The sequence below is a fragment of the Trachurus japonicus genome, chromosome 17, assembly GCF_045865225.1.
Source record: "Trachurus japonicus isolate A0001 chromosome 17, Traja_1.0".
In the NCBI taxonomy this organism is placed as follows: domain Eukaryota; kingdom Metazoa; phylum Chordata; class Actinopteri; order Carangiformes; family Carangidae; genus Trachurus; species Trachurus japonicus.
Window position 1 is genome coordinate 16,474,587 of NC_140923.1, and position 14,791 is coordinate 16,489,377.

The 14,791-nt window shown below is 43.2% G+C and overlaps 2 protein-coding genes across 3 annotated transcripts in view; one reads left to right on the forward strand and one right to left on the reverse strand.

Moving 5' to 3' along the window:
• Positions 1 to 13,361, reverse strand: part of yes1 (YES proto-oncogene 1, Src family tyrosine kinase) — a 29,193-nt gene extending 15,832 nt beyond the window's left edge. Inside the window, exons 1-4 of one of the 2 annotated variants that reach the window (XM_085803950.1) lie at positions 13,155 to 13,361; positions 12,935 to 12,994; positions 2,004 to 2,294; positions 66 to 165 (exon numbers count right to left, since the gene is read on the reverse strand). In XM_085803950.1, the coding sequence (XP_085660076.1) occupies positions 66 to 165; positions 2,004 to 2,286 (383 nt within the window). In that variant the 5' untranslated portion in view covers positions 2,287 to 2,294; positions 12,935 to 12,994; positions 13,155 to 13,361. Of the gene's footprint in view, positions 1 to 65; positions 166 to 2,003; positions 2,295 to 12,934 lie in introns of both variants that reach the window. The other variant, XM_085803949.1, reaches the window with a different exon arrangement.
• The window catches only part of clul1 (clusterin-like 1 (retinal)), a 279,095-nt gene that overhangs the window by 22,523 nt on the left and 241,781 nt on the right, over positions 1 to 14,791 (forward strand). The window lies entirely within an intron of this gene.

A 14,791-nucleotide genomic window follows, 5' to 3' on the forward strand; every position in this document is an offset into this window, starting at 1 on the left:
TCACTGCACAAACACATCCACGCAGCTGGAGTTGGGCAGCGTAAAAAAAAGCAAAATGCACTCACGTGTTGTTGATAATCTGGAAGCGATCCCCTTTTTTGAACGACAGATCATCCGACGTCCTCGCTTCGTAGTCGTACAGCGCCACGAAAAATGTCACACCACCTGAAAGTCAAAGAAGCTCAACCTTAGGGGTGCAAACATAAGACAGCTCTGTAAAAACACATGTGATTCCTTGACTCAACACAACGACAACATCCTCATTTTGTTTCTCCTATTTATATATTATATCTTGCATCAAAATACAAGTCTGTATCACAGAGGACTGACTGTGTTTCCCTTGATGTCTCATTTGCTGCATGAAAAATACGAGCAGCTCAACCAGCATGGATTTATTTCAAGAACACATCTGGGAAAACTATTTTTTCCTCCGTGAATCTCAACCTCAGTGGTGTCGCTTCGAATCAGCGGCTGAACCCGGTGTGTGTATCACTGAGTGCACCCTTTGGTCTGGAGCGACGGAGCACACAGGGACAATAGCACTGGGATCATGTGTTTATCTTGAGGAGGAAATTGAACGGGCCGGATTAGATCTTGCAGGAGCCCCTCTGCGGGATTATCCTCCTTTAAAGAGTGAGACAGGGACTGATGGATGGATGAGTGTGTGTGTGTGTTTAGTGGAAACATCACTTGTGTGTGTTGTGCACATTCGCTGCATGATTTTCCCCTCCAATCTGTGATGATACTAACAACCTGGACTTGTATGAGATTAGTTTTCCTGTCACTACGGATCACAGCTTCATCTTTGAAAATCCTGAAACATCAAAAGTCAGACTTCCGTGTGAAATAAGAAGCTCCGCCTTTAACCCGGCACAAAGATCAACACAGGTTTCTTTGCTAAGTTTCAGACCAACACGTTTTAAAAGTGAGGTGTGGTCAGGCACGCTGTCTGCACACTGTAATCTTGAGGCGGCAGGAAGTGAAGCACGACTGACCTGCAAAAGCAAAGTGGTGCAGTGTTTCTCTGTTATTTTAAGAGCAATTTGTCAAGACAGTAGCATGCACCTACATAGAGGTGCACACACTCTGCCTGTTATGCACAAGAGGAGAAATGTGGCTGTATGTTGAGATCAGTCAGGGGGAAAGGTACAACTCAGCCTCAGACAGTCGGAGGCTCTTGCACGAGGCTCTGCAGAGAAGCTCCTTTCTCTTACTACCTGCTTAAATCCTGCACCGTTTTCCATTCATCACCTCAATTTGTCCAGTTCCATCATGTGTATTAAAGATTTACTCATACTTGTCGTCCAACAACATTAAATATTTGCACTTGGTGCTGTTAATGCAACCAGGCGCTGGTGTGTCCTGCTCTTTAAAGAGAATGGGAGACACCACAGCGATTGGTTAATTAGACGTTAAACCAAAAACACTCTCAACATGAATAATTAAGAGATTATATACAAACACTTTGAACCATGTGCCTGGAGCATCTAAATTATTGGATCATTAAAACGGAGCTACATTTAAAAAGGTGCAAAACTGAGGTCACTGTATTCAGTATGTGCGTGCGTGTGAGTAATTGTGTCCTGTGGCTCAGGAGACGCCATGCCTGCTGCACTGCTTCCCATATCACACTTCTATTTCGGGTTTCTGGTCGACCTTGATGTTTTCGCTGACTTATTTCAAATGTCTAATTTACATAACATCTGCTGCTCATAACGTCCTGCGCATAACAAAAGGTTCAGTTGAGTTTATTCTATAGCTGTAAACTCATTTGCACACAGAGGCAGAAACTAATCTCAGATGTATTTGGTTCTATTTAGATGATTAAATTCATATCTCTGCGCTTGTGTTTCTTCTTTCACGGGGCTTTGGGACTCAAACTTGTATGAATTTATTTGAATAATAAAAAGGAGTTTCATTCATGTTGAGAAACTTCCAAAGCCCGGACTCACTGTTCCTCTGTGTTCCCCTTTAAAAACCTCAGATCCTCTCATCAGACTGACCTGTGATGACGCCGGGGAAGGGGCTGCTCACGGCCACTGAGGTGAAGGAGGTGGAGGCGCCGCCGAAGGGCGTCATGATCGAAGACGCCCCGCCGAAGGGCGTGAGGGAGGCGGCGTGGCTGTTGTAGCTGTTGTTGTGTGTCTTCATAGCCGGGGAATGACCCATCAGGGTGGGGTCGGGCCCGTAGTGGCCCAGGTGGGCGTTAACCGGCGTGGCATTTGTGTTGTCGGGTCGATACTTCAGCGCCGGTCCCTTGTCTTCTTTACTCCTGACACAACCCATCGTCAAGCCTGAAAGACAGAGGAGGATCCACTTCAACAACCTGGTTGTACTCGCACGTCTACTGACACACATACAGTATCTGAGACTGTCAGTGCATGACGTGAGCGGCCAGTGACTAATATGTGACTTTCTGTACAAAACTACATCAACTATAAAAGAAACCTGAGATAGAATATAAACAAATATTGGTATAACACTTTATAATAAGTACACGCTATTAAGCATTAGTTAAGCATTAATAAATACTGAAATATTCATTTAAACGCATGAATACTCATTAGTATCTAGTTTATAAATACAGTTAGTGCTTATCAATGATTAAACATTTGAACTGTGTTTATTAACTACATGCTAATGAGTATTCATGTGTTATAAATGATGAAGTCAGTATTAAATGGACATGTAATAGGTCTCCTGGCTTAAAACTACATGTAGTGTTGCCCCAATAGGAACTATAACAGAGACAAACTTTCTTGAATCAATCAGACAATAAGACAAAAATCAGATGGAAAGAATCCGAAAGGGATATTTTGAGAACTAAGGTGTAGGTGAAAAATAAGTCGATTTAAATCATCTAAAACTCAACATGATGCTACACAAAAATGTCAACCAACCAACCAACATACAGACATCACAGTAGTGTTGAAGGATCACACACTGAACAATTGTTAGACCGGGCCATGATACGGTAAGTGATGCGTTCAGTCTCCTCCGTACTTGCATGGAATAAACAATGCTTCAATGACCGTCAGTGGTTGGAGTGTATGTGTGCATGAGTGTTAGAGGTGGGAACTAGCCCATGATGATGAGGGCATCATGATACAGCAATATTCAATACGTAGCAAAACAATAATCTATGACAAGTAACAACATCTTTAAAGGGACTACGAGGAGTTTCCTAAAGCGTGTTTTCACACACTACATTTCCCATGAGCCTCCGTGCGGACGGTGAAATTCTTGGGCCGGCACAAGACGGAAGAAAGCATTTGCCAAGAATGTTTTCATTAATCAAAAATGAAAGTCGGAGGTTCGAAGACGATCAGATATCGTCGTAGTTCCGACCATAAACAGCGTTTCAGCAGAGTTATTCCAATGACCCGCCGGGCAACGTCTGGGAAACCGAAACTAGGAAATGCTGGGCGAGCCGACCACTACATAATAATATCAAAATAACTATAAAGACAAAACAATATATTTATTAAAAACAGACCCATTAACAAGTGGGTAACGTAGATTCATCCACATTAATATGAGACTCTTTTATAACCAAAAGCAAACTCATCAGGGTCTCTAACTGATGATGATGAAGAAGAGGAACCCATACAAAAAGGTTCAACGCAGTATTTATATGACGAGGTCAGAGAACTTGTGACAACCTGTCCATGTGCACTTGTGTCATCGTTTCAGTGGAAAACAGCCATGTCACACGAGTTTATCAGCCGCACCAGAATGAATAGGAACTAAACAAAACAGTAACTGGCAACAGAAACTACAACTATGCCCGATCTCATGCTTGGTCATGAGACAGAGATTGTGTCAGAATTTGCAGAGAAATAACTATGATATTGTTCATACTAGCCTGGAGCTTTTTGGAGGGTCTTGGTTGGCATAACTGCAAACCCAGACAAACAAAGACCAAAAGCCAAACCGGTGACCTCACGCGACCTCACATGACTCACAAGTCCCAACAAAAGCTCGTCAAGCCGGCCGAGGTAGAAACTGGATCGTATTTCAGCCTATGGCCATGTCAACTCTCTCCCCTGTGATCACACTATCACTGACACAGTTTTGAGCGGGACGAAAAGCCCTGCGGCGTCAAGAGTTGGTGCTTTCCCTCATGAGCTGCCTGATAAATGAAAACCCTGTGTGTGTGTGTGTGTGTGTGTGTGTGTGTGTGTGTGTGTGTGTGTTGTCATGAGCTCACAGTGTCATCTACAGTAGCTGCTCTTTACTCATTGTTCTGTCACCTCTGGCCTCGGTGTCAAGCACCTCCGTGCCTGTGTGTGTGTGTCTGTACACTGACTGTACACAATAAAACAAGCTGCCACTGCAAATCAGATGAACGCCGATCGGTGACTCACATCCTGGCATGCGTAAAAGAAAATTACAACACAGTTTCAGTTCAAACGTCCGTCAGTGACAGGTTGCATACTGGTGTTTGCACCTCTGAATAACTGAATAACAGTGGTGTGTGTGTGTGCTCCTGTCATTGGTGGATCGACAGCCACACACACACACACACACACACACACAAAAAGAAAAGCAAAGCAAAGACAGAGAGGAGAAGAGGAGTTGACAGCCTCTATGCTCTAGTGGCCCACACAGCAGCTCTGCTTACAGTGTCAATAACTAACTGGATACCACCGCTGCACTGGAGCTTCAGTCTAGTTCCTCAGTGTTGCTTTGGATTGAAGCCTTTGGCGGATGAGAAAATGTAAAAGTATCAATGATGCAACTCAATCTCATATCAACACTTAATTGATAATGATGACAATAATCTAAAGTTACAGCCCTAAACCATATTATATATTTTTTTCATCTTGCAGCTCTTTAAATCAATATTAATAAGTTGCATCTCCGGGTCAATAGACACATTCAGAAGCTAATAGACCAGTGGTTCCCACACTTCTCCATGCCAAGGCCTCTGAATAGCACAAGCTTCAGGCCAGGACTCATTCTCCAAACTCCTTGTCAATACTACAACAAAAGACAATTTCTCATTATATTTTCTAATATTCAATAATATAACATTTACGCTTGCAACAGTTTGGTCTTCTCCTTCTCAAAAGTGTTTATTTCTGTCGCAGCAGTTGGCTACATGCTAGCAAATGAGCTATTTCAGAGACAGAGCAGCTCGGTGACGGGCGCAGGCACCAGGCCAACACCAGTTTACAACATGATGAATGATGTTTGACTGCAGGCCATAGAAAGAGGAACATGGCAAATGTGAAATACATTTTATAACAGTGCTCATAAAATAAAAGTTGTATTCGTTTTCTTTTTTTTTTAGCGTCCACTTTGAGAACCATGACTACACAACAACAACTTGCGGCCTCATTTGTTACGTTTCTATTCCTACTCATACTGTTCTTGAATCTACTACCTCTTTCATTTCTACTGTCTGTCTTGCTGTGACAATCCTGTCACTTTGATGTGACAAGTTTAAGATTTGAGCAAGAAATTTTATCTGCTTCTCTTCCACAACCAGAACCAACGATATATATAAAAAATTATAATCCAAAAGAAGCGAGGTGACTTCCTTCTCTCTATGAATTGCTGAGGTTTTATTGATTTGATTTTTTTCCACCAAACTGAAAATAAAATCAACTCCTCCGGCGAGGAAAACAATTCATTACTGTCGACCGTCTGTGTGGCCTCGGCTGGTGAAGGGCAGAACTACAACTAAACCTAATGAGGGTCAACAATCAATCTATAGATCTACTTATTTCAGAAGGATGGTGAATCGACGTCCTGGTGTGAACAAACGGTATCGACTGAAAGCCGAAGCTGAAGCAGCAGAAACGGGCGGTAAGATGAACGATGGTGAGAGCAGGATGAATGGAGATGGATCATTTTGAAGAACAAAAGGACGAGTTTAAAGAGCAGTAAGGACAGAGTGAGACAGACCGGTGCTGAACATCGTCTCACAGTCGATCACTGTTTGTCTTTTTGAGTTAAGCTCTGTGATTAGAAGGGCAGCATCTTGCCAGTGTCTAAATACCAGATACCAAATGTACCAGAAAAATGTCATCAGAAAATAGTGATGGGAGTGGCCAATGTTTATCTGTTATGTGACATATTGTCCTGACTCAGAGGAGAAGCTGGTGCTTTTTCCTCTTTTTGGGGGGACATGACTCTGCCGAGATGCCAGAGGGAGCATGCATGTTCAATTTGCCAGATGGACCCCCCCTGGAACTCCAAAAGCATTTTGATAACTCTGAAAATTCTCCAAACCCTTCCTTAGCATGACGGTGAGTAGAAAATTGGTGAATTATCGATTTTGGGTGAAGTATCCCTTTAAGGTTTAGTGAGCAAAAATGTAATTTTTTTTTTGTGAGTATGAAATATTTCTTGGTTTCCTTTACACAAAAGACCAACAAACAACAGAAAAAAAACATTGGTACCAGCATCGGCCAAATTGTTATTTTAAACATCTGTATCGGCCCAGGATTTCATAATCGTTTCATCCCTAATGAAATCCAAGCCAACTAATGCATTACATTCTCAGTACAACTAGTCCAGTTCGACATATTAAAGCACAGTCCTCCTCCACATTCAGAGGAGCCATAAGCAGCATGTGTGCAGGGAAACTCTTCAGCTGCTGGGAGTGATGTGGTTCAGATAAAACTACAACAATATAGTCCAGTTAAGTTTCTTTCCTTCTCTTGAGTACACACAATTAATCACTGGTTTACTTCAGTTGAACACAAACAACAACATGAGTGTTTGTGTTCGTGAAATCTGAAACAAACCACTGCAGGTTTAGGTCTGCGAGACGCATGCACAGATTTTTTTTTTGCACATGTCCAGAGGTAAAGGACACATGAGAGAAATTTCACACACAACGAAAGTGAAACAAAAGAAAGATGCAGCTCAAAAATCTCAGCGATAAATAGAATTAAAAAGAAAACTGCAAGAAAAAATAAAATGATTAGAAATGTGGGCGTACTAGTTTTTTCAGGGGTATTATGAAGCTCTACAAAACAATAAGTTTATCATATTCTCTCTTTAGAAATGCCAAAATTTGGTGCTTTATCAAGAAAACAATCATTAGGTCCATCAGTAATAGAAATACCTGTTTTGCTGCTGCACTGACATGTAGTCGGACCTTCCTGATGCTCATCGCATCATGCTATGTGTTTACAAACTAAACCATGAAATGAAAACATCACGGCGTCCTGAACCTCTCACAACATCAGAGGAGAAGCCAACGTAAACACATCCGTTACCTTTGACCTTTTTCCTGTCGCACGTCAACCAGTGCGTGTTTCCAAACGTCCAGAACACTTAGCGCCTGACCCTTAAGCTAATGCTACGGCAAACTGACGGCTGACCTGAAAGAAAACACGGTGTAAGAGTGTCAATGTAGACTAAGTAGGGTATCAATGGTTCAAATCCTCTGCTGTGCCCTGGCAGTAAACACCGCTGACCGGGGCTAATCCTGAAGAAACCAGACTGTACCAACAGATGCTGTTACAACCAGCTGCTGACTCAGGTTTAGTCTGACGGTAAATGTAGAGTGTCTGCTTTAAAAGGTGAAGCCAACCATCATAGTTAACCACAATAAATATGGGGAGTGATAACTAGCAGCTGATTGAAGCACTTTGCTGAGTCTGTGATGTAATTTTAAGGAAATCTTTAAGAAAGACGAAAAAAAAAGGAAGGAAAAACGAACCCCTTTCCTTAATAATTGGCAACTTTTCCGTTTTACACTATTACACACCCGGAGGATTTGCTCCTAAAATGTCCATGAATAGATCACAAGCCTCAGCGAGCCCACAGGGTTGGCACATGATTTGGCTTGTCAGACTCGTTCAGCGCCCACAAAGTTTCCCTTTGGATCCCCCTCTTCTACTTCTTCTTTGGCACAAAATAGAAAATATGGCCTACAGGAAATCTGGAATTAATCTAGGGGATATCGTTTTAAAATGTGATTTAATGCTAGCTCAAAACGGACAGCCTTAATATTAAGGACCAAGACGGTTTTGTTTTTAATTATACGATTCACTTTTCTTGCTGCTTCACAAACCAAACAGCTCGTTCTTCAAGGGATAAAGGAGAGGAGTTGGGTCTAACATTTGGATGCTGCTCATATTCAACTGTAAAAAACCACGTCTATACCTGATCCTAAGAAAACACCTATTTTTTCAACCCTCCATCCATATTCTAGTGGTTATTTACAAATAAATTCATGGGGGGAGATTTTAAACGACAAAACATTTTTATGTAACAAGCTTTCGCACCACCCGTGAAGAAACCCCCGGCGCTCCCTGGCTAATACCACAGAGAAAAGCCTTTTGCTTTCCCTTTTCATTCAGCCCCATCTACCTTTTGTTATGGACAAAGAGAAAGTACCTTGTGATGCTCCCCCCACCGCCTCACAATGCCCTCAACTATATACGATCCCATACACATGCTAACACTGAGCAACACAAATGCTAATAAGGGCACAGACACATACTGTCCTACAGCAGCACAGCCAAAAGCTCCAACCATCAAACAAACCAAGTGGTCCAATTAAATATTCAAAAACCACCAGATGCTTCTACACACAGGGATGGACTCAGTCACAACCACAGCTGGGACGAATGGACAGTTAAAGCGCTGCAGCAAACTAAATAAAACCATTGTAATATTCAACATATATGGGTGATTGAACCAAAAATGCTTCACTGGACACATTTATAGCGTGGAGGTTCACCACACCATCCCTGTCCTGGTTTGTATATGGAGCTGCTATCAAGTCCTTCAGTGTGATTTATAACAGTCCTGAGACGACACGTAAAGAAAAATCTTCCGTGAAATACATTACACTGAGAAACAAGACAGGGAATATTTGTGGCCGGGGGAATTTATAAACCCCCCAGTGTTTGTTTCTCCTGTGACAAATTTACCAAAACTAATGACGGCTCAAATCGACTTCACAGCAAATTAAATTACAGGCAGATTATTGTATCCTCTCTCAGATGGTTTCCTAAATGAGGCTGTTACATCCACAACGAGATTAGCTGGAAGAAATGTGCCATTCTTCTGGCGGCTCCTAAAGGAACCCAGTAAATACCAACCGGGGCCCCTGCAGAGAGGTCGGGTCGAGGATCTGTAGCCAGACCCCAGAGGTCGGCGAAACAGTTTGATATAGTTTTTACTCGACTACAAAAGCAAAACTGTATCAAATCATCTCTGGATCCGACTGAAACGTTAAACTATCTTGACAATCTGGCGTAGAAATGAAAGTAAATTCATGAGTGGGTGCTTTCCTCCCAGGCGTACAGTACAGGAGCACACAAAAGGCGCTGGTATGTGTGCACACAAAATACTGGATCCAGACCCTGTCCAAGGACATGTGACATGCGAGGCCATGTGCCAGACTGCCAGTGATGCCGTGTCAGATTAAGGAGACAGACTGCTGCTTCCCACAGGGCTGAATACAAACAATGCTGGAGAGTGGCAGGAGGAAAAAAAAACCTTGGCTGTAGCTCGCATGCAGGCGACGTTCAGGAAAAACAATCTCCTCAGCGCTCCACGTTATCATGCCAAGCGGTTGGCGGCGGCGCTGCACTTATTTGTAAGGAGAGGAGTTTACAGGCTCGACACTGTACAAGAATCAGCAGGTTTATGTGTACAACTCGGTTGTACAGTTATAATTAGAGATCTATACATGCGTGTACCGACAGAACGACACCTTTAACAGAAGGAAAACTGTAGGACAAAGTTGATTAAACTTCCAAGAATCCAAGAGGAACAGTTGCAAGTGACGAAATCAGAGGAAATATGAGAAAATGCCACAGAAAAGTGTGGCAGCACAACAACAATGTATATACAGTATCTCTGATGAACACTCTTCCATCAGAGCCTCTTCTATATTTAGCATCGATGTCGGCCAAGTTTTGTGTTATTATTTGAGGTTATTTTTAATCGAGGAAATTCCAGAGTTTCCACTCTCATGAATCGTCCGAGTGGACTTCTGATGGCGAGGGTACAGTAGGAGATACAGTAAAAAAAAGAAAATGCTTGCTTGAAAAAGTTTGTGTGACACATGCACTCCCACAACATGAAGTGTGACGCAGCTCTGAGCTCCCGCTGCCGTTCTGACTAATCAGATAAGATGAAACTGTGGCGAGATCTGGGAGAGGCCCTTCGACCTTTGAGCCTCTGCCTTGCGTAACCTTTGCAGTCACTTGGGACACAATGGTGACGCATACTGGTCTTTTTACAGGATGTATACTTACTCAGAAACTAAAAGCACAGGAATAGAGGTTTTTTTTCTCCTCCTAATAAAATAAGTGGGGATGAGAATGAAACATCACCAACGAAAATGTGTCTGTTTGAGAAGCTGTTACTGTTTTTAAGAAAAAGTTCCTTGGCTGCTTGATGAAATTCAGCTTTTGACAAGTTCGCCTTCTTTTGTCTGAGAGTAACGTCCATCCAGATTTTAGAGTGAAGGCAACATATCTGCACTACTCAAGTGGCTCCATTGATTGTATCTCATGTAGGACTGACACATTCAGTCGACTGATTGGTGAGTTGATAAGACAATCGACAGGAAAATAACCAGCAACCGTTCTGACCATCAACAGGAAATGGTATAAAAATGATAATCATCAGATGTTCTCTAGCTGCAGCCTCTGAAATGAGACAATCTGCTGAGCTTTGGACAAAACATAAAGACTTAAACAAGTCACTGTGGCCTCTGAGACGCAACAGTGGTAATGTTTTACTATAGATTTACAATTAATCAACAGATGTAATCAATATGGAAAATAATTGTTAGTCTCAGTTCTAATTTCATCGTCGTCCCACCAGCAGCTGAAGCAACACAGACTCTCACATCCTTTACACGCAGGAGGACTATATTTGGTCTGAACACCCACTAAGGTTCTTGAACCTCCGACCGTATCCTCCATCGCAGTGAGATGTGGTCAGGGCTGCGACCACACCCAGCTGTGTTGTTGCGTGATACTCCACTGGCGCACGGCGTTGCTGTTAAAACAGGGGGGGAGGAAGAAGAAGCACGCCGGCATGGAGGAGCAAATTATTATAGACGGGCTTCGGAAATTTTAATGAAGTCTAGAAATCCATGTTTAATTTTCCAGTGACATGAACCAGAGAAAAGCTGCGAATCAAGCCTCATGTTTGAGAAGCTGAAAATCACATTTTCTTCTTGAGAAATGAGTTAAACAGTTCAAACACGACTACAGCGTTGTCACTTTGTCTTCCATTGATCATCAGCACATCATAAAGGCTGCGAATGAGTCTCGGCAAGCATCTCAAGTGTTTTCGACATGGCTTGTGCGATGACTTCCAGCAAACTGCTCATGCTTTGAAAGATCAATCCCGGTGCAGAAGCCTGAAAAAGTTGAGGGACTGACTGGCTCTGTAAACACTCACTGGCCCACAATCGCCATCACAGAGAGAGATGATGATGATGATGAAGGTACCAGGGGCTGGAAAACCATTACTGAAGCGTAACTCAGTAATTGCCCTGGCACACTCTCTGAGGCGCAGCTCGGTCTTATCTTCAGGGCAGCCTGCCATCTCTGCCAATCACAGCGAGTGGAGGAGGAGGGAGGAGTGGGGGGGGGGGAGGCCGGCGGAGGGGGAACTTCCTTCCGCATCCATTCATGCCATTGAGGCCACCTGCTGTGCCTGTCAAAGGCTAGAGGGAGGGCTGGGATAGAGAAAGAGCCGTCGTTGGGAGCTATAAAACAAGAAGAGCTCTTCTTGTTCTCTGTGCCCACACGTCGCTCCGACTGTGTGGAAATTTTGAAATGTGAGAAATCGGAAATACACAACGTTTGTTCATTTTTCCCAACGTTTTGTTGAGTGTGTCACGTTGAGAGTTTGGCCTTTTTTTTCCTGCTGTGGATCGACAGCTCATTCAGCAGCCTTGAAAACAGTCAAACTGTAACGATACTGTAAGAGTCCTAATCGTGCAGTGAGGACACTCGACGGGTATGCAAAGGATCCTTCATGCCTCCAGTTAAACTCAAGTCCCTGAACCCCGGCCAACACCACCTGTTAGTGCTCCTCACTCCTCCGCCAAACAGCCCTCGCCATTCCAGCTGTGTGTGTCTGTGTGTGTGTGTGTGAAGGAGACACGACTGTCCAGCCAACTGGGGCTGTTCTAACAGAGGGATTACCATGGAGGAGGATTACTGTGGCACCGGAGTATATAAGCACACCAACAGACACATGCACAGTCAGGGACACTGTATAAACACACACACACACACACACAGACTGTAACACAACATTACAACAGTGCTCCTGCATTTTAAGCCCTGGAATAAAACACAGTTACTTGAAATTAGTGCAGCTTGCAGTTGCACCATCACAATAAAAGCATGCAAGTTGCAAACTGTCGACAAAAAGCTGTGACGTGATTTAAACTCTGCTGTAATATAATATGTCCTGCAATAAAGGCCCACTACAGCTGAGGCCTACAGCAGCTGATTGTGTGCGTGTGTGTGCAGTTGACTGGGTGAGGCAGACTGACTGAAAGCAAGAGGTTAAATTTAGTTATGTGAATGAAATCAAACACAAATCTGACCTGAAGCTACAAAACAAAACAAAAAAAGTGAGAGGTCTTGTTTCTCCTGTGTATTTTACAGACTAAAACTGATCCACTGCAGCTCAGTGCCTGGTCCAGGATCAGGACTAGGACTGGGACTGGGACGTTTGGTCTGAGTCTTTCCTCATTGTTGTCTTCTCGTCTTGGATTGTGCAAAAGCAAAAAAAAAAAACGACGACGACCCAGGCTTTAGACTTTAGTAACACACCGAGGAAACTCTCCTCTTCCTAACTTTCTCCCAGTGTCCCAGCAGCAGCACCAGGCCCACCAGGCTGCCTCCACTTCCAGAGACAAAATGTGACTTTTCCTTTTTCTCCTCCTCCTGCTGCTCCTCTCTGCCCCAGCAGCACTTCTTACCTTGAAAGCGACCTCAGCAGTGTTGTACTTCGGCTACATGCGTCCTGTGGGTCTTTTCCCCTGCACGTTTTTGTAATTTCACGTCGACAAATCCAAACAAAAACAAAAAAAGAAAAGAAAAAATGAGTGGGGGAAAAAGAAAACAGCAGGCACAAGCAGTCTCTCTCTCTCTCTCTCTCTGTGTCTAACGTGGAGCCTCAGTCTTCCCTCTGTCCCATACCGATTAACTACTTCACCAGCCCAAAGTCCTCCGCTGGGATCCTCTCTGCTCTTTAAGACCGAGGACACGCCGCCAGCTGACAAAGACCGACGCTTTAATATGGCGGGGCCACGGCCACGGCCACGCAAAAACTGTTAAAACATCCAAAAATCACCGCCCGCTGATAGGTCGGGGTTGCCCCTGAAAGACACACAACAATAGCCGGACGAGGACCGAGGAGCCGACGAGGCCAAAGAAGGAATCATGCTGCGTTCAGGCGCACAGATTAAACTCGGACTTTCGGCTTTCCCACCGTCAATTAGTCGCAAAACACTCAATTAACACACGATTTAAAGCTCGTTTTAAACAACTTAATGCCACACCGTGAATCTTGTCACTTAGTGGCACTGTTTTCCTTTCATAAAGCGCTGGAAAAGTGTAAATAAAAGTCTAGACCGAGTCTGCATAGCAGGAAATTGTGCTTTCTGTGTTTTGTTAATGATATTTTGACCCCTTTGATTTAACCTCTGAGTTTGTGAAGGGGCCCCTAAGCCCCAGTTTGAGAATTATTAATAACACACAGACTTATCACCATAAACAATAGCCTAAAGTATTTACTGTTTGTTGCTGCAGTCAACGTATAATCAATTAATAAAATAGTATTGAATGATTAAATACAAAATAACAAAACGCCCGTGTCCCAGAATCAAAACCAAAGTAATAAAGTTAGGCTACTAGTTTTGTTTGGTCATTGATATAGCCTATATAAAGTTAAACTTGTGTATAAAATGAGGCAATCGACATCGTTAGAGAAAGAAATAGGATAGGCGATTGAATGTTCAGCGCTCATACCGGCTTGAAGTATATTTTCCGATTACACTTGAACGTCTCGTCATCTCGTATTGAGAGGTTTTCCCGTGTGCCCAATATGGCCGACATCCCTGTCTCTGATAGAGGTGAAAATCCACCGTCTGACTCCGTAACAAACACACAAACCAGCCGCACTTTCTCTGAACCACTAAACCAAGTCATTAAACATATTTTTTCTTTGAGTTGTTTCATTCACTCTCACTCACCAACACCAACATGGGCCTGTTGTTTGTTCTTTGAACCTCATTCACAATGTGCAGGGATCTGGCGCCCTCTAGGTTTCATGAATGGGCTCACGTAGGCTTTAGGCTACTACTTCAGACTGAAGTTGAAGTAGGACTATGAGTGTTCAGATAAAAGACTCCTGTGTCACATATTGTAAAACAGTCTGTAGTTTACACATGACGAATAACAGATTTAACTTCCCATGGATTCAGTCCTATAGGATGAATTTAACAGGTCCTGTGTCTATTTTGGATAGTTAATTGATAGACCATAGGCCTAATAGAAGACCAGGATAAGACTTTTCTATGTCTTGTGATTTTTGAAATGTGATATTAGAAAAAGAAATCAGGTAGACCAGGTCTAAAGCTGCATGTTAAGAGACACAATACAGAGATTTTTTTTTAAGTGATTGTAAAGTGATTTGCTGACCCCTACTGACACTGACTGAGGCACTGCAAGCTTCCCCTGGGGGAGAGAAGAAAAGCTGCCCCCTGAAGGGAGGGCGGCACACACACACATACCACGGTCTAGTCTTTGTTTGGTATAAAAGCACCAGCTCTTAC